Source organism: Arvicanthis niloticus, chromosome 21 (assembly GCF_011762505.2).
Source record: "Arvicanthis niloticus isolate mArvNil1 chromosome 21, mArvNil1.pat.X, whole genome shotgun sequence".
NCBI classification, from domain to species: domain Eukaryota; kingdom Metazoa; phylum Chordata; class Mammalia; order Rodentia; family Muridae; genus Arvicanthis; species Arvicanthis niloticus.
Genome location: NC_047678.1, coordinates 50,803,166 through 50,825,439, shown reverse-complemented (window position 1 = coordinate 50,825,439; position 22,274 = coordinate 50,803,166). Strand labels below are relative to the sequence as shown.

Below are 22,274 nucleotides of genomic sequence, written 5' to 3'. Positions count from 1 at the left end.
TGGGCACCTCTAAATGGCTGGGGCAAAAATTCAATTCATTGTGCTGGCTGGTTCCTGTCAACTGTCACAAGCTTAGACAGTTCTGGGAAGAGGAAGTCTTAAATAAGAAATGCCTCTATAAGACTGGCTTGTAGGCAAGACTGTGTGGTATCACCTTGATTGATAATTGATAGGAGGGCCCAGCCCATGGTGGGTGGTGCTGCCCCTGGGCTGATGGTCCTGGGTTCTTTAGCAAACTGTGAGGTGCAAGCCAGGAAAGAGCACCCCTCCATGGCTTCTGCTTCAGTTCCAGTCTCCAGGTTTCTGCTTTGAGTTCCTGCCCTGACTTTTTTCAGTGGTGGATGGCAATGTGGAAGTGTAGATTGAAATGAACTTTCTTCCTCACCAAGTTGCTTTTCGTCATGGTGTTTTATCAGAGAAGTGACAACCTAACTAAGACAATAAAATTCTAAATGTCAAAACTGACGGAGAAACCCTTTCTAACCCACAGGAGTGAAAACATGCAGTAAAAACAAAAACAACGCTTGCCAGCAGACCTGCCCTTCCAGACAGACAAGGGAGGGTCTTCAAACAGAAGAAGCATGGGCCAATACTTTGATCTATCAGAAAATGCACAATGTAAATGGTGCCTATAAATATAGAACTCACTTCCTCCATCTTAGTTGGTTAAACATCACTCATTGTCTAAAGCAAAAGCAGATGTGATACTTTGTATATATAGGATGTGATACTTTGTATATATAGCACATAGAGAGGTAAAAGGTGGTACAAGGAGGATGAAGAGGGAGATGGAGTACTTACTGGTCAAAGATCCCTAGATGATTGCATGCTAGGCAATTACCTTTATCCTGAAATTGATTCCAGTTTGTTACCAAGGATGACCTCAGACTTGGGATCTCTCTGCTTCAGCCTTCCTACAGTTATGCACCTCTAAGCCCAGCTAAAAACAAGGACTGTCTCATTTGCTGCTGGATCCTCAGTATTAGAGGAAGGCTTACTTTGGGAGGGGAAAAAAACAACCAACCAACAAGCAAATAAAAAAAAAAAAAAAAAAAAAAAGATTTGGGCTCTACTGAAAATATCTAGGTTTTTGTTTCATATTTAAAGACAAGAGGTCAAACTGGGCTCAGAACAAGTAAATTAGCATTATCTGCCATTCACTGATCCTGGACTGTGCATGTTGAAGATACTTCCTAAACAGTTAGGGCAGAAGATGGACAGTCTGTGGTACCACCTGGTTTCTAAACTTGAGGGCCTAGCTTGTTTCTCCGACATGAAGGCCCTCTTCTCCCCTGAGGCTTTAATTTGCAGCCAACACAAAAGTAGATCTCAGGCTCCTCTGAAGCCAAGATACAATGTCGAAAAGTGGCTAGCAAAACAATTACATCTTCCTTCTTGTCTACACAGATCCCCTGGGCCTGTGACACTTCTAAAGGGCTAAATGGCAGCTCACAGAAGAACATTCCTGAATATTTCTCTCCAGTGGCTCATGGGTCCATCATTTCAAAGGCTTGGGCTGAAAGGCTTTGTTCCTGACTCTCTACAGACTACAAGCCCCAAACCTGAAGTCAGAGGACAGACTGGGCAAGCTTGTGGAATCTGATGGCAGATGACAGTGGGGAGGCGGGGGGGGTGGGGGGGAGGGTGGGAGACACAGCAGGATCAGTGGCAGTGCAGGTGAACTTGAAGGGTACCTGGAGTCAGGTGGGGGTCAGGTAGTAATGCAGGTGATCTTCAGGGGTACAAGTGGCCAAGCAAGTGAACTGGGGCTGGGGCTGTCCTAGGAGAACTGGTTTCTTGGGAGTAATAAGCCCTTTTCATCTTTTATCATGATTGAAGGCTATTACAAGGTATCTCCTTTTTAGGGAAACTTTTCCTTTCTTGGCTGAGCCAACTTGTATAAAATTTTAATTACTTTGTAGTTTGCCTCACAACAAAGGCTAGACAATAAATGACCATCATCACACAGACCCTATTCCCACCTTACAACCCAGAAGCACCCTGGAGCAGCAGACTGTGTGGGAGGTGCATAGAGAAGCTGAGCTCAGGGGAGTCTGCCTATGGCCCAAGCCGCACTTCACTGGCTGGGCTGTAAACCCTCTCTGGAGGAGGGTCACATGGGCTCTTCCCATCCTAGCTCCCTCTGATTCAGATTTGAGGTAAGCTGGGCCTTCCGGGCCTCCATTTCCTCAGTATAAAAGGGAAATTGAACTTGACAAGGTTTCCTAGTGGAAAGTAGAAGCTCTTTCCAATATTCCAATTTCTAAAGGACAGCCCTATGTCAGCCTTTTTCAGAGGTCACGAAACCACAGTGTGAAGGTCACAAAATTCAGCACACATTTCTCATCTCAGGACTTGGGAGGCAAAGAGGCAAGTGAATCTCTATGAGGCCAGCTTGGTCTACACAGCAAGTTCCAGTCCAGCCAGGACTACACAGTGAGTGAGACCCTGTCTCAAAAAGAAAAAAATGTTTGCTCTGGTTTCTTGGGATAGTGGTCCAGAATAGTCTTCTCCATATGTTGACAGCTTCATGCTGCCAACCCTTCAATGGAGCTCAATGTTTAGTGCCAAGGAGACAAATAACAAAACAAAATGCTACTGTTGAAGGTATACCTCACCCCCAGGAAGGAGACTATGGTGAACAGGGGGATTTAGATGGTGAGGCACATCACAGGCAGCCTCAAGTCCTGCTCTCCCTGCCCCTGAAGCAGGGTTGCTGTGAAGAACCAACCTGTGCCTCTTCTCCACCCATCCTGGATAGGGTAGAGGGGACAGACACACACACTGTTCACAAAGGAGGTTGGGTGAGGGGCAGGTACCTGTTCCAGGCGGCACTTGAGCACAGCCCACTCCACATCCCACGCAGCCTTGTCGCTGGCGTACTGCTGCTGCAGACGCAGCCGCGCATGCTCATCTTCACGCAGCTCTGAACGGAAGTCCTCCAGCAGGGCCTTGAGGGCTCTGAAGAGCTGCTGGTTTTCCACAACCTGTGGGAACAGAGCCAGGTTAGGCTACTTCACTGATGAGTATCTTAGGAATGGGAAACGGAGGGGCTCAGTCAGTGGGGTCTGGGGCACCTGCCATCATCCCTGTAAAAGGCACAGATGGGTGGGGCCTTCATCACTGAATAGTGGCAAGATGGTCCCACAGTGATGCCAAGGCCTCGGGTAGGTGTGTTCAGAGGCCGGACCACTGGCGCTGCTGGTTGACGCTGCGGGCACCTGCAGCAGAGTTACTCTGAACCCTTAGTGTTGGAATCAATAAATTGCCAAAAGCCATAGGGAGCCTCTGAAAGCCAGGCTGTCAGGACGCTTTGTGGGACTTCAGACATCCAGGATTCTGAGTCAAGCTGGCTGCTGTGTTACATATCACTCCAGTGCCAACTACTGAGCTAGAACTAATCTCTGAGGTCCTAGTGGGTCTTAGAGACGTGGGGAGGCGGGGTGGGAAGGGGGAGGGGAGCTTCTGAGAGTTCATAATTAGAGCCAGTGTTACTCACAGGGTTTGCTGATCCCGAGACTGAACTATTACCTCACTGTTTGTGCTTGACATAAAAGCTCCTAAGCTTTCCAGACCCTGCCCAGCCTTTGAAGGCACACTTCAAAACTCTCATTTCTGCTTTAGTGTGTGTTGGCACAAAGTCTGGCATACAGCCCCTGTAATCCCAGCACTGGAGAGGCTAGGATGGAGGATTGCAAGTTTAGAGCCAGCCTGAGCTACATGGTGAGACTCTGTCTCTTGGGAACTGAGAAGGCGAGAAGAAGAAGGAGGGAAATACAGGATGAAGGTTTGTCAGAATTAAATGCTCTAAGTAATTATGGCTTTTTGATATGAAGTGCAGCCATGACCCTCTTAGACATAAAGCACTGGGTTCCTGAGTTCTTGATCCGATGATGTCAGGGTGTTCTTGGTTTGGCTTACTTAGGAAAACACAAGGAATTAGGAACTAAATCCCGCCTCAAGCGTTTTAAGTTCTACCTCAGGACAAGAGGCTCACACCAATGCTCTGGTGCCCAGGAATTTCACAGCCTGCTCCACTCAGCAGGTACACAGGCTCCAGCTCAGATCCTACAGGCAAGACTATTTCTCAGTCATGCATTGATAACCATCTATCACGGGCCACACGTGGTGCAGGATAGCTATGAATGCAGGCGAACACACAGAAGCAAACTTATTGAAGGAATTTATAAACTCCATTGTGTGATTCTTGGGTGTGAACTCCATAAATGACAATGTCCTGTCACAGGGATGGACACTCCTGAATCCACTAACCACAGAAAGAATGTGAAATTAATCACTCAGAGCATATTAATGACCTAGAAGGGAATAATTGTCCCTAAAATTTATGGGAAAATTACTATATCAAATGTAATTGATCTTGACAGTGATACGGACTATTAGCATTAGTGTCTTTGTAAATTTGTGACTGTCAATGACAATATTTACTTGTGACAAAGGCATTTAGAGTAAAATTCAGCTAAAATTTGAAAAATTGTGCAGATAGAAAACTTCCTAAAATTTGTAACAGCCCCTCAAGCTATTAATTCTTACAAAGATGGATACTCATGAACACATAAAACTCCACATCAAAAGTACCTACAAAGGAGCTGGAGAGATGGATTAGTGGTTAAGAGCACTGGCTGTTCTTCCAGTGTACCAGGGTTTGAGTCCCAGCACATACCCAGCAGCTCTCAACCCTGAGCTCCAGTTCTAAGGGATCCAACCCCCATTCTGGTCTCTGTGGACCCTACATGCACTTAGTACAGATTCACTTGCAGGCAAATCACTCATCAAGATAAGAAAGAAATACACATTTTCACATGGGATTTTCTGAAGAAAAAAAAAAGATATAGTTCACAAGAAATTTATTTTTTACCTTTAGATCTTTAAATGAAAAATCGCTACTTTTCAAATCAAATAAAATGTAAGTGTAAAATAATTGTCAGAGTTTTGATTTGGTCTTTGGGGATGTCATTCTGCCCATTTACATGGGGGGAAAAATGTGTTCTTACACTTAATCAACAGTTTCCATGAATCCCAAGTCATATAAAGGCTCAGCCTGTGATGGATCAACCCCTGTATCATGTGACTACTAACAACATTAGACGCCGCGCTTTACAGCCTCTTTGCAGATTGAAATTTTACTTTCTCTGGAAGCAAAGCAGGTTTTGGCATTGGCAAATATTGCATCCAATAAAATTAAGCCTTAATGTTTGTTGGCACATTTGGTTCCAAGTCATCAGCATAATACCCTCTGATCCCAGGACAGTAGCCTTAGCATATGAACTCCAAAACTGCTTTGGAGTGAAGGTGGCCAACAGGAGCAAGCAAGCCCAGAGAATCAATGTGACTCCACTTGTTTTTATAATCACCCAGGAGCCCTGTACTGGGATAGCAGGAAGCCAGGCATCTTCTCACAATACCATGTCAACATTTCTGGAGACTCGAAACCTATGGCTGGGCATGGTTCCTCTAAATGATTTCCATGCACACACATAAATCCAAAAATAATAGTCACTACTACTTACAATATATTTACTTTTTAAAATTAATTTTATTAATTTTTATGTGTCTTGTTTAGCCTGCATATATTCCATGCAATATATGCATAGTTAGCAGATGGTCGTGAGCCACCATGTGGGTACTAGGAATCGAACCTGGGTCCTCTGGAAGAGCGGGTAGTGCTCTTAACTGTGAAGCCATCTCTGTAGCCCCTATTTACCATTTTGTATGTACCAGGATGTGCACTGACTTATTCATCTATATGTCCTTATATTTCCTACAATCTTGATGCATTTTATAGAGAGAGGAAGACTTAAATTAAAGCTCAGAGCAAACAGGTACAGTAAGTCCCACTCTCCAGACTGTAACCTCTGTCCGTCTCCACCAAGGACAGACAACCTAAGCCAGAAACATTTAAAACTTCACATTACACTGAGCCCAGCTGTGGGTTTTTTTTTCCCCCCTTCATTTTGTTGGGGAATCCATCCTGTCTCTGAGAAACTGTTGTCATCTTTTTCATGTCTGTTCTGATGCCTCTTGGTGGGACCAGTGTTGGGGTAAAAAGATAAGATACCCAAAGGAAGGTAAAAACAAATACATCAACCCTGGTAGGTTCTCTGTTGGTTCAGGGTCAGACAGGTCTACAGAGGGAAGATTCTGGTCCATAAAGACTTCTTGATCTGGAAAGTCATCTGGACACAAGAGCTTTTTGAACTTTTTGTGCCAGAGTCTAACCATGCAAAAAAAATTTTTTTTGGTTTGTACATTTCAATACAGTTTTAACCTAAACAAAACAAAATAAGACAAAACTACACATGACTACCCAGTCTTTTCAGACTGGCTGGATGATACCAGCAACCTTACTATTTCCTGTTCCTTTGATTAAGAACATTCCAGTCCTTCACAGCTCACCTCTTGGGTGGGGCACTATAAAATCCAAATGTGAAGTCTATACTCATGGCTCATTCTTTTCAACAGGTTCAAGGTTGGCCTTCAGTCACCCGGAGTGCCTTGTGAGCCTGTGGTACTGTTCATAGCAAATGAGGCAGGAATATGGATAAGGTGTATACCAAGTTACTTGTGGTACTATTTTTTCAGAATCTGAGATTTCTGAAACCTGTGCATCACTGAGAACAGCAACCATGTGAAGACTGAAGTCATCTCAGCACGGCCTCTAAGCCATTACCTTAGGAAACAGTCTTAATCTAAAGGTGAATGGGATACTCTGACCTGCCACAGTGGGGTGACCCACAAAAAGCCAGGCACAACATAGCATCGACAGCCTCTGCCTCCTGTTTATTTCAGGTGTTCACACAGGCAGGGGAGTTCTGCAGTGTTGAGGGAGCTGCCCTGGTTGCCTGACCCATGCGTGCCCAGTTTCTATTTGACAAAGATGACAAGTGAGCTTATGTGGTATACGATAAAAGCAAACGAATCATTTCCAGGCGGTCCACGTCTAATTGACAGGAAACCTCAAGCAAGTCCTTAAAACCGATAGATCCACATAGCAGCAACATTTTCCTACACAACCTACTGGTCACTCCTGCCTTCATTGTTACACAGAGATTAAATTCAGCATTCTTTTCTGAAACCATTATCTTTCCACAGATAAAAGGGAATGGCACACCAAAGACTGACCTTGAAAGTATAATCTACGGTGGGAGCTTCCAGGAATGATACTCACGGTCATGCAGGCATCTTTTGCCTTCTGGCTGGGAATGTGCCAGGGGCTCATGACAAGGAGGGCGCTCTGTCTACAGTCTAAAAGTCTCCCCAAGAATAAAATCAGGTGGCTGAGGGATTATTAAAGAGACACTTGTTTAGTAAGTTACATTGAGTTATCAGCTAATAATAGGTAATGTATAACTTGGCTTGAGAAATCAGGGCAAGCCTGATGAAAATCAGGTGATCATTTGAACCACTGACCAGATAGCTCTGGGACCTGCCTTCCTTGTGGAAGGTATGCTATAAACTACTGAGTGAGCTGCATTCTGGGAGGGAGGTTGGGGCGGGGGAGGGTGAGCCCTTTTACTAAGTACCTTAAGTACCTGTAAATTTTTACCCGTGTGTGCACAGCAAAGACACAACAAAGACCAACAGTGTGTGGTTATGTGCTCTGTTGTAGTTTGCTCTAGTCTGACTTCTAAGGAAGCTACAGGATCTACAGAATAAACCAGGCCACAATGCAAAAAGAAAAAAAAAAAAACAAAAAAAAAACAGAAAAACACACACACACACAAACCAAAAAACAAAAATATACATACTATTGAGGCTCAAGAGGGGAACCTTTCAAAGAATTAATTTTTTGGAGGGAGCAGGGACTGAACCCAGGGCCTTGTACCTTCGAGGTGAGCGACCTACTACTGAACTACATTGGCATCCTGAGTCACTGAAGTTTGCTGTTTGTTTTTAGAGACAAGCTATGTCACTCAGGTTGGCCTCTAACTCGAAATCGTCCTGTTTCCTCAATGCTATGATCATAGGTATGTATCACCACAGCTGGGGGGCAGGGGGCTAGAGTGATGGTTTATCCTTCTAACATGCTAAGCTCATTAGACGTGCTCTTTCCAGACTCTTCTTTACGTCGGAGAAAAACAGACAGACAGACAGGGAGACAGCATAGTCACGGTCTATTAGCTGAGGGAAGGTCAGCTTTGGGGACAGCTTTTTAAGGCTTTAACAGTGCAGCTGCTCTGGGGACCAAGGCCTCTGGCAGTACAATGAATGATGTCTCACAGATCAATGTGAAGTCAAGTTTCTTCCGATATTGTCGTGAATCTTAGGTTAGGCTCACTGCGTTCGCCGCATGAATTGTGTAGTATTTCTGGATGTCAGAGTAACTTTCCTTTAACTAATTATTCCAATGCTGGGAAAACAAGCAGTTTTCTCTCTAGCCATCCAAGCCACACCCTTTGTTTTGTCCTGGGACCATCAGGTTGAAATGCTGGCAACACGAATCACCTGTGATCGGACCTCCATTTGGACACTAAAAAGTACAACCTGCATAAACAGCCTCAGAGATGCTGGCCTCAAATGGCCATGGGGCAGCGGACAGCCCTGAGCTCGACGTGAGCCACACAGCCGGTTCTTCCCAACTCTCAGCCTCAGCAGCAAAGAAGATGAAAGTGAATACTGTGCTTGAGAATGAGGTCACTGCCATGGGGGTTGTGTAACTACAGACTGGGAAGCAGGGGATCTTGGCACAACCAGATGTCTGCCAACTTGATGAAGTTTGCTTCTTGTACTCAACCTGAGTGCACACCTGCAATGTTCTTTAACTCCCCAAGACATGATAAATGTTGCTATCGACAGAGTTACACTGTGGGAACTGCAGCAAAACTCAAACCCAAGATTGGGGCTGGAAAATGTTGTTAGTTGCTTATTGATCCTTGGGAAAGCCGTTTGGCCATGTTTCCCACGCTACTTATCACTCTGCCTGGGCTTCAAATGGGGCCACGGTTCTGCACAGGAGCTTTTAAAAACACACATCGTGGCTCTTGCATCCAGGCTGCCTGGCTGATAATAATAACCACACCACTCCCAGAGCAGCAGGTCTGCTGGAGGATACTCACTCCCGGTGTCACTTACAGTAGAGCTCATCCGTCTCCTGTCCTCACCGCACAGCACTGTGCACACGTTCCCTTCCACAACTGCAGGCTGGTAGTTTGGGAGAGACGCAGAGCTGATTCTGACATGCGCACTCCCCCACCAGCCCATCCTCCAGCCCACCGTATGCAGTGGAAACTCACATGTGTCTGCCCTACTTTTTTAAGAGAAGCCACAGAGGGCGAGGGGGAGATAAACATTCAGACACACTGATGGGTGGTTCCGGATGAGTGACTTTACATTATTTTTCACCCCAAGGGTAACATTTTCCATGACTGTTTAGAAAACCAGATGTGGTAAATCTCTTTCCTTTTCCAAAGTGCTTAGATGCTCTCCTCGAAAAGGCCTACCACATGGTCTTCCTATTGACAGGATTCTGTCTGTCTAAGTATTGATTAGAGCCAATCACAGAGGACCTCTAAAGACTAACAATACCTCTTTTCAAATCAATGAAATGCCTACAGTTTAAAGCTTTATTCATAGCTTGTACCATTCTAGTTTCTAACTAGATCACTGCTGGAAAACTTATTCCATGACCTCAAATCTCCCCGGGGATTCTGGCACACTGACGCACTTCCTGGTGAGTGTGAGGAGAGGCTCCTTTGAAAGTTATTATCTCCATCCTGAGTCACACAGCTCCAGGGAGAAGGAAGGTGGGTGTGGTACAGACAGCTGTTCTGATTTGTGTATGAAGAAGAGAAAGTGCTGAGAGAAACCTCAAGGATCCCCTTAGTCTGCACTTCAAATAGCACTGTTTTTTCTCATTGGAATCTGCACCAAAGTGCTGGTGACAGCCAACTCCCACTTGACCCACACAACTCTGGGAAGAGAGGACAGGTGAGAAAGGAATGGCAGCTATAGCACATTGCAGGGGTAATCCACAATGCCTGTCTGGAAGGCTTTAGGCTATGCCCAGTGCTCAAACCTGCACCCTTACCCCAGCACGCAGGCAGCCAGGGTGGGAACTCCAGGCTTCCTGTTGGAACACTCTCGAGAAGCCAAGGAAGGTTACAATGTACTCAGAGATCTCTCAGGATCTCAAGTCTCCAAATACAGACACTATTTTGTTTTAGGAACACTAGATAGATAGATAGATAGATAGATAGATAGATAGATAGATAGATAGATAGATACAGAGATAGATAGATAGATACAGAGATAGATAGATAGATAGATAGATAGATAGATAGATAGATAGATAGATAGATAGAAACAAATAATGTTTATGTGAGTTTGGAGATGAGTTGGTTTTCAGAGTTTCTCTCTGAGGTCCTTGGTGACACCAACCTTTTAGTAATGGTTAGTAATTAACCTCCAATCATCTTTACACACTCTGTGATTTGTCCAAAGTGTCACCATGTAAATACATGTTGTGTGCTTCAAGTGGCCAGAGAGATATGAAATACTTTCTGCATGATCGGAATTGACCTTGTTTTTCCTTATAAACTATGTTACCAATGCAGTGCTGTTGGCAATGACTTTTCAATTAAACACCAACCAAAAAGCCCGGTTGGCAATGACTATTCAATTAAACACCAACCAAAAAGCTTGCAAGGTTGTTACCTCCCTATGATAAAAACAAATATTCTCTCTTCTTAGAAGTCTGCCTATTAAATTTCTTCATTCTAAGACCAATTTTTTGGATCTAAGGAAGCAGGTACTCAGTCAATACACCTGATCTTACTATGGTCCTAAGCTATGGGCTAATCAGATGAACAGACGAACTAACACTGGAGTGAAAGAAAAGCATGTCATGACATCTAGTGACATTCCAGCCTCCCCAACTCTCTCCCCAATACCAACAGGAGGTCAGAGTCAGCAGAGGACTTTTGTTACCTAGGAACATCAGCATTTGGAATAAGATGCTGAACATCTCATGAGTCTCAGAATGCTGGGTGTACAGAATCCCAGCCTTAAGGCTAGGCACCCACCTGTTTACTGAGTGGTCCCCCATCTACAGTCTGCAGCCGTGATCCGTGTTCGCTGATCTGTACCGGGGAGTGTGGGACATGCTCTCCCATGGGAAGGCCACAGCCTCGGTCAGTATCCTCTTGGTCTGTCCCGTCTGTCTGGTGACAGCCCTGAACTCCAAGCTCAGCAAGCCCAGGCACATTCTCTGGATGTTCGCTCTGAAACCAGGAGGCATGATAATTTTAATTTTGCCTATATATTCTGGGGTTCTACAGACTGACTTCAAATGTGACAGAGTCTCATTATGAGTAGCCAAGATTAGCCTTAAACACCTGGCCTCACACAAGCCTCACACCACAACTATGCATGACCTGATGGGGTAACCGCCCACCATGTAGGTGCCCAAGTCCTCCTCAGTCTTTTCCCCTAAGAGGCCCATTCTACTCCCTACATTTCTTTCATTTTAGCAGTCCCGGACAGGTGCTTTTTTTTTTTTAGAAAAGACTCATGAAAACTTTTTTTTTTTTTTTTTTTGTAAATTATGATCGCTCACACGGCAGTGTTATGAATGACTGGAGGAATTCCACTGTATTCATCAACAAGAAACCTCACAACCCAGTTTAGGCTTTGCTTAACCACGTTTTTCCATGTCATGGATCCTGGAAACCTGGTTGAATTAATTTTAAGGATGTTCCTCAATCTGAGGAGAGAGAATTGGCATTCTCAGGGTAATGCATTGTTTACTCAAAGGCACACAGAAGACTTCAGCAGCTCAAAGGGCTCCAAGTTCTCACAACGCACGAGTAGCTGTGTTAGTGGTTTGTGTGGCTGCTCAGGCAACCCAGAAAGAAAGACTGCAGGACAGGACTTGCAAAGCCACAGGGCACTCACTTGGGCAGTAAGGGGTTGGTCGGTGCCAAGTACTGTGGTCCACACCTGTAATCTCAGCAACTGGGAGGCTGAGGAATCTTGAGTTCAAAGTCAGCCTAGGCTACATACAAAAATTCTGTTTTGCCAGGCAATGGTGCCACACGCCTTTAATCCCAGCACTTGGGAGGCAGAGGCAGGCAGATTTCTGAGTTTGAGGCCAGCCTGGTCTAGAGTGAGTTCCAGGACAGCCATGGCTCTACAGAGAAACCCTGTCTCAAAAACAAAACAACAACAACAACAACAAAATCCTGTTTCAAAATCAAAAACCTAAGAGGCAAGAGGAATGGCTCAGAAGCTAAGAATACTTGCTGCCCCTGCAAGGAGAGACCTGGTTTTAGTTCCCAGCACCCACATGGCAGCTCACAACCATCTATAACTCCAGTTCCAGGAGATCCCACACCCGCTTCTGGGTGCTGCAGGCACACACACAATGTACAGACATGCACACATGTGAGAACTAAATGGGAAGCAACAAACCCTGCTCTCTAAATCTAGAAATTGTGACACACCGGGTAAACATGTACAGATATCAGAGGTGACAGAGTGACCCCTGTAAGGCTTAGAAGGAATCCTTGCAAAGCTGGAGGAATGGACTCAGTTCCAAGAAATATTTGTGCACCAGCTTTTTTTTTTTTTTTTCCCCCTTTTTTTGATTTTTCGAGATAGGGTTTCTCTGTGTAGCCCTGGCTGTCCTGGAACTCACTCTGTAGACCAGGCTAGCCTCGAACTCAGGTGCACCAGCTTTTATACACCACTGAGCTTGAAGTGAAGACGCCTGGGTGATGACCTCAGTGATTTGGTATCTATCCACAACAAAGGGGATATGTGAGCAGACTGTTCCAGAGTGGAATTAAAGATGGAGATGCTCTTAGAATCAAGTCCAAGCCCAACGTTCAGGTCAATTTTTTATGTGTGCCTGGATAGGCCATTCTGTTTCTGTGGCTTGGATTAATATAGAAAGATAAATAAAAACAAGGGACACAATGATTAAGGCAGTGGGGTGGGGGTGGGGCCAAGGATTCAACAGATGCAAACTAAATGAGCCGGATGGGTGAGAGGCATTACCTCTGTGAAATCCTCTCCTCCCTCCTCCATCTGCTTCCCTTGGCGCCAGTGTTTCAGCAGCCACCTGAGCTTGACATAGAAGAGGAAAATGTTCTGCTTCAAGGACCGGAGTTCCTGCTGCAGCATATTCTTCTCGTCACTCCAGGTTCGCTTGTGAAGGGTGTTCTGCAGGGCCAGGCTGTGCATCTCCAGTTCCTTCCACCGCAGGGCGTAGAGGTGGTCCTCCTCCATCTTGAACAGAATCAAGAAGCTGTGAAAAGCAGTTGATCCGAGGTGCCATCCATGCCCAACCAAGGTTTTCTAGAGCAGCCTACCGCCCAAGCTTTATGGTGTGCAGGAGATGTGAAACATGGGAGTCCTTTTAAGTTTAAGGGTGATTAATGAGCTCATGGATTTTGTGATGTAGAAGCAAGCACTGTTTCAAAGGAAGAAGGCATTACAACCTTCCTCACTGCCGACCTCTCAGCACTTAATAGAAATCTCCATCCCCCATCAGGAAAATGCTACTTGGGTGCATGTTTGTGATTGACTCAGATGCCATGTAAGGAGACCTCATTTCCCCTGTGTGCCTGTGCTTGGCACACAAGGGATCATTACAATGACAGAGAAGAAAAGAATTGGAAATCTACCTCTTACTTCCTGTGGTTTCCGGCTTCTCTCAACCCCTGGTAGAGAATATGAGACAATAGAAGACCTACCATGCACTGCAAAACTAGAGCAGTCCTGAGTGTGTAGGATTCAACTGTGTAAGCAAATGTGATAACCCGTTTCCACATTAAATGTGATCACTGCTTAGGGAAACCAAAGCATCATTAAAGAATTACCTAACTCTATCTCCATATTAACTTCCTGGGCTTTTTCTGTTTTAAGACACGGTCTCACTATGTCCCTCTCAGACTGTCCTTCCAACCCTGGGCTAAAAGCAAATCTCTTGCCTCACCCTTCAAAGTAGCTGGAACCATGGTCACAGGCCACCACACATGGCTAAGTACTTTTAAAAAATATCTATATGGAGCGCTTCCAAGCAGGAAGCAACTACTATGTATTGGCACTAGGCAAAGGGGTACAAATAAAACCCTATTTTGCAGATAAAGGCTCAAGGATAACCTCTGTTGTGGCAGTGAGACAGGAAAGCAAGGGCTTCTGAACCAGACAGAAATGAGGGTTAGAATGGCAGCCTCTACCCTTGTCTGACTCAACACTCAGACCAAAAGGAAATGTTTTTTCCCATCAACTGCTAGATTCATTCTTGCAAACTACTAGGTTACAACTACGGCTGCCCGGTGGAGAGACCAACATGTCCGATATGGTAAACAAATGCTGATTCCCTCTAAGAAGGGCTACATGGCTGTACTGTGTAGCTATGGCCATAACACCTGCTTCACACTGCATTTCAAGCAGGAAGACCACCTCGACAGACCTCAGAGTCACAACGCTGGTTATCCCCATACAGACATGACGTCATAGAGCAGAGAACAGCCTGTTGCTCTGGAAGTCCAGCCCTGCAGCTCCTCACTGTGTTCTCCTGACTGGAAGGAAGCTACCTCAAAACTTCCATGAGGCTGTGGAATGGCATCAAAGCTAAGGGAGCTGGGACTGTGAGGTGCTCTACCTGAAGCACCCAGACCAGACCTAGGGGACCTGTGGGCCTCCCTCCATACTTGTCTGCTTTCTTTTGTTCCAGTCCATTAGGTGCCTCTTGAGCTCAGGGCTTGGCCTTTTGCCCTCTGTCGACATTGAGAGAGAACTTCCTGTCCCCTCTCAACAAACTAAAAGACAGCAGCTCCTCCTTTGAAGTCTTTTCCAACTCACTCCTTCCTTGATTGTAACCCCAAGTGCTGTGCATGCCAGAGACTCTGCCACTGTGTCACCAGCATCTCCAGGGACAGCCTTCCAAACCATTTTACAGAGCGATGCAAATCCCTGCGTGCATGTATGTGTGCACCTGTCTGTGTGTGCGCCACATTGGTGGGGGGACAGAGTTCTTTCTTACATAATTCCTTCTCTTTCATAACAATATGTGATACTTCACCTGTACAGGAAACAGGTGGAAAGGAGTGTCCAACTGGGAAAACACAGCAAGAGATACTTAAGAGCCTGGCATTCAGCTCTGCCCTCTGTACACTGCAAGGTATAGCAGACGCTGCCTTAATCAGCCTGTGACCCATTTAGCCTCAGTCACCATAGAGGTGTATGCCTACAGAACATATTCCTGGCCAAAACAAATTCTTGGATAGATCGAATGACTCATTTGCACAGTATATGTGTTCTGAAGCATCAAGGTATATTAGCCAACACCAACTGCTCTGTTTTGTTTTCTTTTGAAGATACAGCTCTCTTCCAAGAATAAGCACAGGAGAAGGGGAGAAGAGAAGCCCTGACAATTCTACATCCAGATCTTGGCTCACAACTTAATTAGATATGAGGTGGTAGGGCAGTGTCCTTGGAGGCCCAGGGCAGGAGCACCTGGATCTGGGAATCCCTTAGTGGATACAGGATAATTAGCCTGTGACTCGTAACTTTAAAAATAACTAAAAGTTAATCAGGCCATACCTCAATTACTGGCAGTCTTTTTTAAGACAACAGTTTAGGGTGATTTGATGTTTCTAATGGACAGCTCTCTTCAGTGACAGGCATACTGCCTTGGTTACATTCAACACCCTTGTTTCGTGGTAGTTTGTCAGCATGGTTGCAGGAAAAGTTCAACTAGATCTAAAGATTTTTCCTGAAACTACATTTCTCCCTATCCAAGGCTTTGTTTTCTGTGGTTTGTTATCTTACTGACTAATCATGGTCCAAAAATATTGAAGAGGAAATCCCCCAAATAGCTAATTCATCCATCTAAATAATATTTACTGTAGTGTATGGTTACAGTAGTTTTACTTTATGGTTAATTATTGCTGTTCCTCTCTCCGTGTGTGACCTGCAAGGAAACAGTACAGGAGAGAACTAAGTTTGGAATCTTTGTGGTTTCAAGGCATCTCTGGAATGTTCTAGGATGGCCCCTCTGAAGGATGGACAGGTTGTCTGTGGTGCATCTAGGAGCGAGCCTCTCAGCCGAGTGACCTGTATAGATGCCTATGGGTCTTGGCACCTGCCTGCAACAGACACCATTACTTTAAAATGCATCATGGCACTGCTCCTGAGGGGCTCTGCGGTACACAGAGCGGGCGTGCTGGAAGCCCTCAAGGAATATTTACCTTACGGATCTTGTTTGTGTATGTCTCTGTCTCCTCTTGATGCAGTCTGGCCGCCTGCTCGAGCTGACCCTGTAGCTCTTCTACCGACACACTCTGCTCAGGTAAACCTGGGGAGCCCCTGAGCTGATTGGCAGGATAAAGGAAGGGTTTAGTGGAATCAAGAACTTAGCCTCACGTGATGACGCAGGACACACATCTAGACAAGGTGACATACACAGGAGCACAGCGGCTGCATCAGTGGAGTGACCACAGCAACCTCCCCAGGGCTTCCCCCAGAGGAGTCCTGCTGCTCTGGGCTCTGTGTCTACCTGAACTGCCTGTATCTCTTTTAGGTAGAAGATGAAGCAGGTAAATGGGAACCCTTAACTACAACCATTATCCAGGCTGAGAAAAACACTGGAACATACAAGAAGGTTCTCTGCTACCTCAGCAGCTTCTAGGTATTTATACCATTCAAGTAGAAGGACTTGGTGACAACACCTTAGTCCACCAAGGCCACTATCATACAGCTGGTCTCCTAGACTCAATTCCCTGAGCCATCTGGGGTCTTATTTGTTACATAACTAATCTGCCCATATGCTTGCCCTTTGGAGATTTTCCTACCATTTTCCCAAGGATGACTTTCTCTAATACCATGGCATGGCCCTAGATTCCCTGGGTGGTTGGGGGGAGGGGGGGTCCTTCCAGGGCACACATTTGCTTTAAAGCTTCTCTGTGTCATACCATGTCCAGGAATGGCACAGATCTATTAATACTATGCTCCAGCCTGGGGAGGTCAAGGAATCTGTACTATTATTCTTATTGATAAAGCTTAAACTTTATGGCCAAATGGCCATGAAAGAGAGATCCAACATTACTTTTGATAGAATGTTTCATTAAAATTGGGAGGCACCATTAAAATTTAACCAAAATGTTTGTGCTTCAGGCAGGTGATTTTTAAAAGGGGGCTTGGGGGTGCGGAGAGAGGATAAGGTCTCTCTACAACGCCGTGGCAATCTCTCAAATTCTCTATATATTCCAGGCTGGCATCGAACTCACAAAGATCCTCCTGCTTCTGCCTCTAGGATTAAAGAACTATGCCATTACATCTGCCTAGGTAGGTGATTTTTTTTTTTAAATCACTACTGGGAACTACAGTGGGTTGTTGTAATAAAGGCACATTGAACAGCCAGGACTACACAGAGAAACCCTGTCTTGAAAAGCCAAACCAAAAAAGAAAAAAAAAAAAAAAAAAAAGGCACATTGTAGGCTCCTTCTGCCTGCCTTTAACTAATTTCTACCTCTCGCTGAGGACACAGCTCTTCTAGAGGTTCCTGTTATTTGGCTTGTCAGTGGGTGATGGCCACACAGAACTCAAAAGGGCAGAGTCCTTTTTTTGTTTATTACTATTAGAGGCTAAGAAATCGAGACACTGGGGGTTTGGCAACGTTGCTGTAAACCTTTGAGCACCAAAGGATTTAAACTCAGTGGGCATGGTAGTGTGTACCTTTAATACTTCCTGGCCTACATCGTGAGTTCCAGGATAACCCGGGTTCCATAGTGAGACCCTGCCTCCACAAACAAAAGCCGTGGACATAGCTCTGTTGTAGAGAACTAGCTGACTTACATGGCTTCTCCCCAACATTAGAGGTACTCAAACTTGCCAACTTTAAGAAACTCAAGAACAAGGATTATGGAATGTTTCTCCGTTTTTTGAGTTGTTGGACATGGTTGGGAATTCTCTTTGAGTTGATCATGATGACTATGTTCAATTTTAATGGCTTTTTTTTTTTTTTAAAGTATGTGCTACCTTCCATAACAACAGCTTACCCTTTCCTTATGCCCATCTGGAAACAGCTCAGTAAGCTTACTGTTATTGTTCAGTTGATAATCTTATCTGTTATCTGAAGATCTCAAAGTCGAATCCTGGTGTCTGACAATTCCTATTCTTTCATTGGTATTTTATTTGTTTATTTTGGACTTTGGTATTTTTATAAATGAAAATGCTTTGCTCACATTTATCTCCTATTCCTCTTTTATCCTCTCCTCTCCCACTTTCTCTTCTTCCCAAAACTTCCCTTTCTTGCCTTCATGACATTTTTGTTTTATATAATCTACCCTGGTGTGTGTGTGTGTGTGTGTGTGTGTGTGTGTGTGTGTGTTTTCCAGACAGGGTTTCTGTGTAGCCCTGGCTGTCCTGGAACTCACTCTCCTAGACCAGGCTGGCCTTGAACTCAGAGATCCACCTGCCTCAGCCTCCCAAGTACTAGAATTAAAGGCATGGGTTACCACAGCCTGGCTAATCCACCCAGTTTAATTAGGATAGTTTACCATGTGCACAGCTGAAGGGTTATTTGTGTGCTCTAACTTGGTGGGCATTTTTAATGGTGTGTTTGAAGTTCTGTGCTGTGAACTCATCTTCAATGGGCATTTATGACTTGGTTGACAGTATAATTATAAATTGAGTGTGTGCTTGCCAAAGGTAGCATTATAGACAACATAACAAATTGGTAACAGGAGTTCAAATCTTGATTCTGAGTAAGGTCAGCTATGGTTCCTTTTGTTTGTCTGGCTCATTGATAATCATCCTGGCCACTGATTGCCCAGCACCCTGTTTCCTGTTACATTGGAGCTACCGGACCCAACATTCAACACTGCTGGCAACTACCACCCAAAGCCAAATGTCTAAAGGCTGAACACTGCTCTCTGTCCACTTTGGAGTGAGTTCCAACTAGAGAAGATTCAGGAGAATTTACTATTCAAAGGGAAATGTGAGATATATATTCATATGTATATTCATATGTGTGCACCTGTGTATAAAGGTGTCTGCAGAGGCCAGAAGAGACTGTTAGATCCTTTAGAAGTGGCATTATACTTGGTTGAGAGCTGCCCAACTGTGGATGCTGGGAACCAAACCCAGCCCCTCTGAAAGAGCAGCAAGTGCTCTTAACTGCTAAGGCATTTCTCCAGCCTGGTATGTTTTATATTTTATACAGCATGACTAGGTATTTCCTATGCTGGACACCACTCATAGCAACTGGATCACAGCAGGGATTTGAAGCTCAGGTGTTGTCTATAGGTTTGTTTCAGGAGCCTGGATGCTGACTTCGAAATGGAAACACCCTTTGAGTTTCAGTGTATTAGATACTAACCAGCATATTACATTATTAGACACAAAACATTCCAACCAAGTTCATTGTTATGAAAAGCATATAACAAGATACAGTGGGAACTAAGCACAAAATTCATATATGTCTTATATGCACATTATACCCATAGTCTGAGGTTAATTTTATATCGTGTTTTTAATAATTCTGTGTGTGATGCTGCATAGTCTGGGATTTTCTATTTATGGAATTTTGTGGATTCTCAGAAGTTTCAAACTTTGCAGCATTTTCGATTCCATTTCAGCAACATCTGATTGATAGCATGCCTTTCTGTTGGAGCCACACTTGCACAGGGTCACAGAGAGAGCCCTTGAGGTCATCTATGGGTATTCAGCTGGGCAACAGAGGGTAGTGCTGTCTGGGCAGAGCATGAACACCTAGAATCCTATTCTTTCAAGTGTCTTTCCGTGCACTGTTCCTTTTGCTAATGAAATCCTGGAACACCTGTGGTCACTCCAGTGTTATGAAGAACAAAATACGAACATGCCATGTCAAAAAAAAAAAAAAAAAAAATCCCATCTAGAATGATTGTACTGCCACACAGCTGCAAACAATCACATACACTTAGGGGACATTTTCACGCCACACAAATTTCCTGTAGAACAATTAATACACCAGATCCCCAAGATTTGAATTTAAAAACCTTCCTTTGCTCACTTACCTATTTTGATCAGTAACAACAAATGAGCTTGTCCTGGCTTTTCTATAAAGTCGGTTTGTTTAAGCAAATGCCAGACCCACTTGTTCAGAGGCTGATGAGCCTTGGCAATATGGCCTCCATTGCCCTGTGTCAGCATCCTGAGACCCACTCTGCATGCCCTCCCACCAGAGACTGCATCTCACTGCTGGCTTTCTGACCAGCTCCATATAAAGCACCTTATAAATTAGTCCAAGGCTTAGGGACAATAAGCAAAGAGACTTGTGATCCATTAACTGCCCAGCAAGCACTTATATATGAGAACTCTACAGCTACTGGGACCATGACTTCATTTCTGTCCTGGCCACTTTCTCCATCACTTCCTTCAGACTCGGTAGATGAACTTCACACATGTACAAATACTTGGCATAAACCCCAAGTAGCTCTCCTGGGACTGGTATTTCACAGCTGAGACTTGGGGCACCACAGATGCTGGTGTGCCTCAGTGATTAAGGGATAAGGGGGAGGAGCAAGTAAGAAGAGCCCTTTGAGCTCCTGACTCAGAAACTCGATCCTCTGGGCTCAGGCTTGGTTTCATTTATATATGAAATCTGACCAGTGTCCATGCCTGGCCACTTCTCAGGACTATTTTTAAGGTGCCTTGCACATTCCATATGAAATGTTCCATACAATGCTTGTTCTCTTAACACAAGTGAGTCTCTTGGCAGAGAAGAGTCCAGAGCACAGCAGGAACCTACTGCCAGCATACACAGGGATGGACAGGTGACAGGAACATTCGTCCCTCTGAATCTGGCTGCCCGTAAGCTTTTCAGCTGTTAGTTTTTGCACATTTGCATTACTGAGTTTGCAGGTGTGGATGGCTTCTGACTTCTATTTTCAAGAATGCTGGCTCGGGTACACCCTTCCTTTCCTAGGTTTGGTGAAGTGTGGTATCTGAACAGCAGGCTGTCTATATACATACAGCAGGCTATCTATATGACACCTATTTGCTATCTACTAAGAGTGAACTTTTTCTTTTCCTCTTTGCTGTATACAATGCTGTCACTGGTGTTACCAGCAATAATCATAGCTTAAACCCAACACCTTCACCCCACCCCCAAAAAAATTATTCTATCTTTCAAAGTAGCAACTTGCCCTCTTTCTTCTGGACCAAACAGCAGTACTCCAAAGGCCAAAACTAACAAAGGCATCTCACAAATGAGCCTGGAGGAACCTATCCTTTTAAAAAAACACTTCCACTGAAATTCTGAAAGAGGTTCTTCTAGTGCTGGGTTTTTACCCATGCCTCCCACCACTACCCCATCCCCCTAAGAACTTAAGACAGAAAGCTAAAGGTTTATACACAGGTACACGTTGGCTGAAGGGCCACCTCAGTGGTTATTTAAAGGACAATGCATGAGGGGGCAGAAACATGCCTTCCAGCAGGACACATTCGAGCTGTGAACCAGGCCTCACTCTGGATCCGTGTCTACACTGGGACTGGGGCGTGGCTCCATGGCAGAGTAGTCTTCAATACAGAGCACCTCTGTGGTCAGGATGCCCTGCTAACTCCGAGGATGCCTTTGTGACTGGCAAGGAATTGAGGGATGTCTTCATTGGGAGGCTTTCTTTGCTCCTTGGAATCCCCCATTGTAAAGTCCTTTAGCAGAATGTAGTATTGCAATCAGCAAGACTATGGGAGTGACACATTAAACCAGGATAGGCAGCCTCTCTGGCTAAGGCCCTAAAGGGAGGACTCTTCGGACAAAGAAAAACTACAGCAGGATGAGAGGCTCCCGGAACAGTTAATTAAAGGTTTAAAAATAACTGTGTTTACATACCTGACCCTTTTCCTACTCCACATGAATGCCTGTGTGACGGAAGGATGTGTGGCTCTCACCCCTTCTAGAAAACATGCTCCCTTGACCTGGCCTTCCTTTTCTCACTTCTCCTTTTAAAATATATACAACTGAAAGGAACCTGAATGGATATTTGGGGGAATGGTGGTACTATGGTAAGGTAGCTGACCATTGAATGACAAAAGCCGGAAATACAGCCGTGGAGAGTATAGATTCTGAGTTGGCAGGCCTGCTGTCACAGAACACTGGAGTAGGCTGAGAAGACTGTTCTGGACTCAATTCTGTTACCCACTGACTTGAAGGGGATAGAGAGGAGGGACTTAGGGTCACTCTCTTCAAAGACCTCATTTGTGTCATCCACAGAACAAGGGAGTTAAGTCTGAAGATCAGATGTTTTCTCCCAGGCTCTCTGAGCTAT

General features: G+C 44.8%; 1 protein-coding gene across 12 annotated transcripts in view; it reads right to left on the bottom strand.

The window, feature by feature from the left end:
* Mtcl1 (microtubule crosslinking factor 1) overlaps positions 1–22,274 on the bottom strand; it is a 114,333-nt gene that overhangs the window by 17,949 nt on the left and 74,110 nt on the right. For 9 of the 12 annotated variants that reach the window (XM_076917428.1, XM_076917427.1, XM_076917420.1 and 6 more), the window contains 4 exons: positions 16,215–16,337; positions 13,015–13,245; positions 11,040–11,237; positions 2,820–2,987 (listed from right to left, as the gene is read on the bottom strand). In XM_076917428.1, coding sequence (XP_076773543.1) covers positions 2,820–2,987; positions 11,040–11,237; positions 13,015–13,245; positions 16,215–16,337 — 720 coding nt within the window. The remainder of the gene's footprint in view (positions 1–2,819; positions 2,988–11,039; positions 11,238–13,014; positions 13,246–16,214; positions 16,338–22,274) is intronic. The other 3 variants (XM_076917426.1, XM_034483671.2, XM_034483669.2) reach the window with 1 other exon arrangement.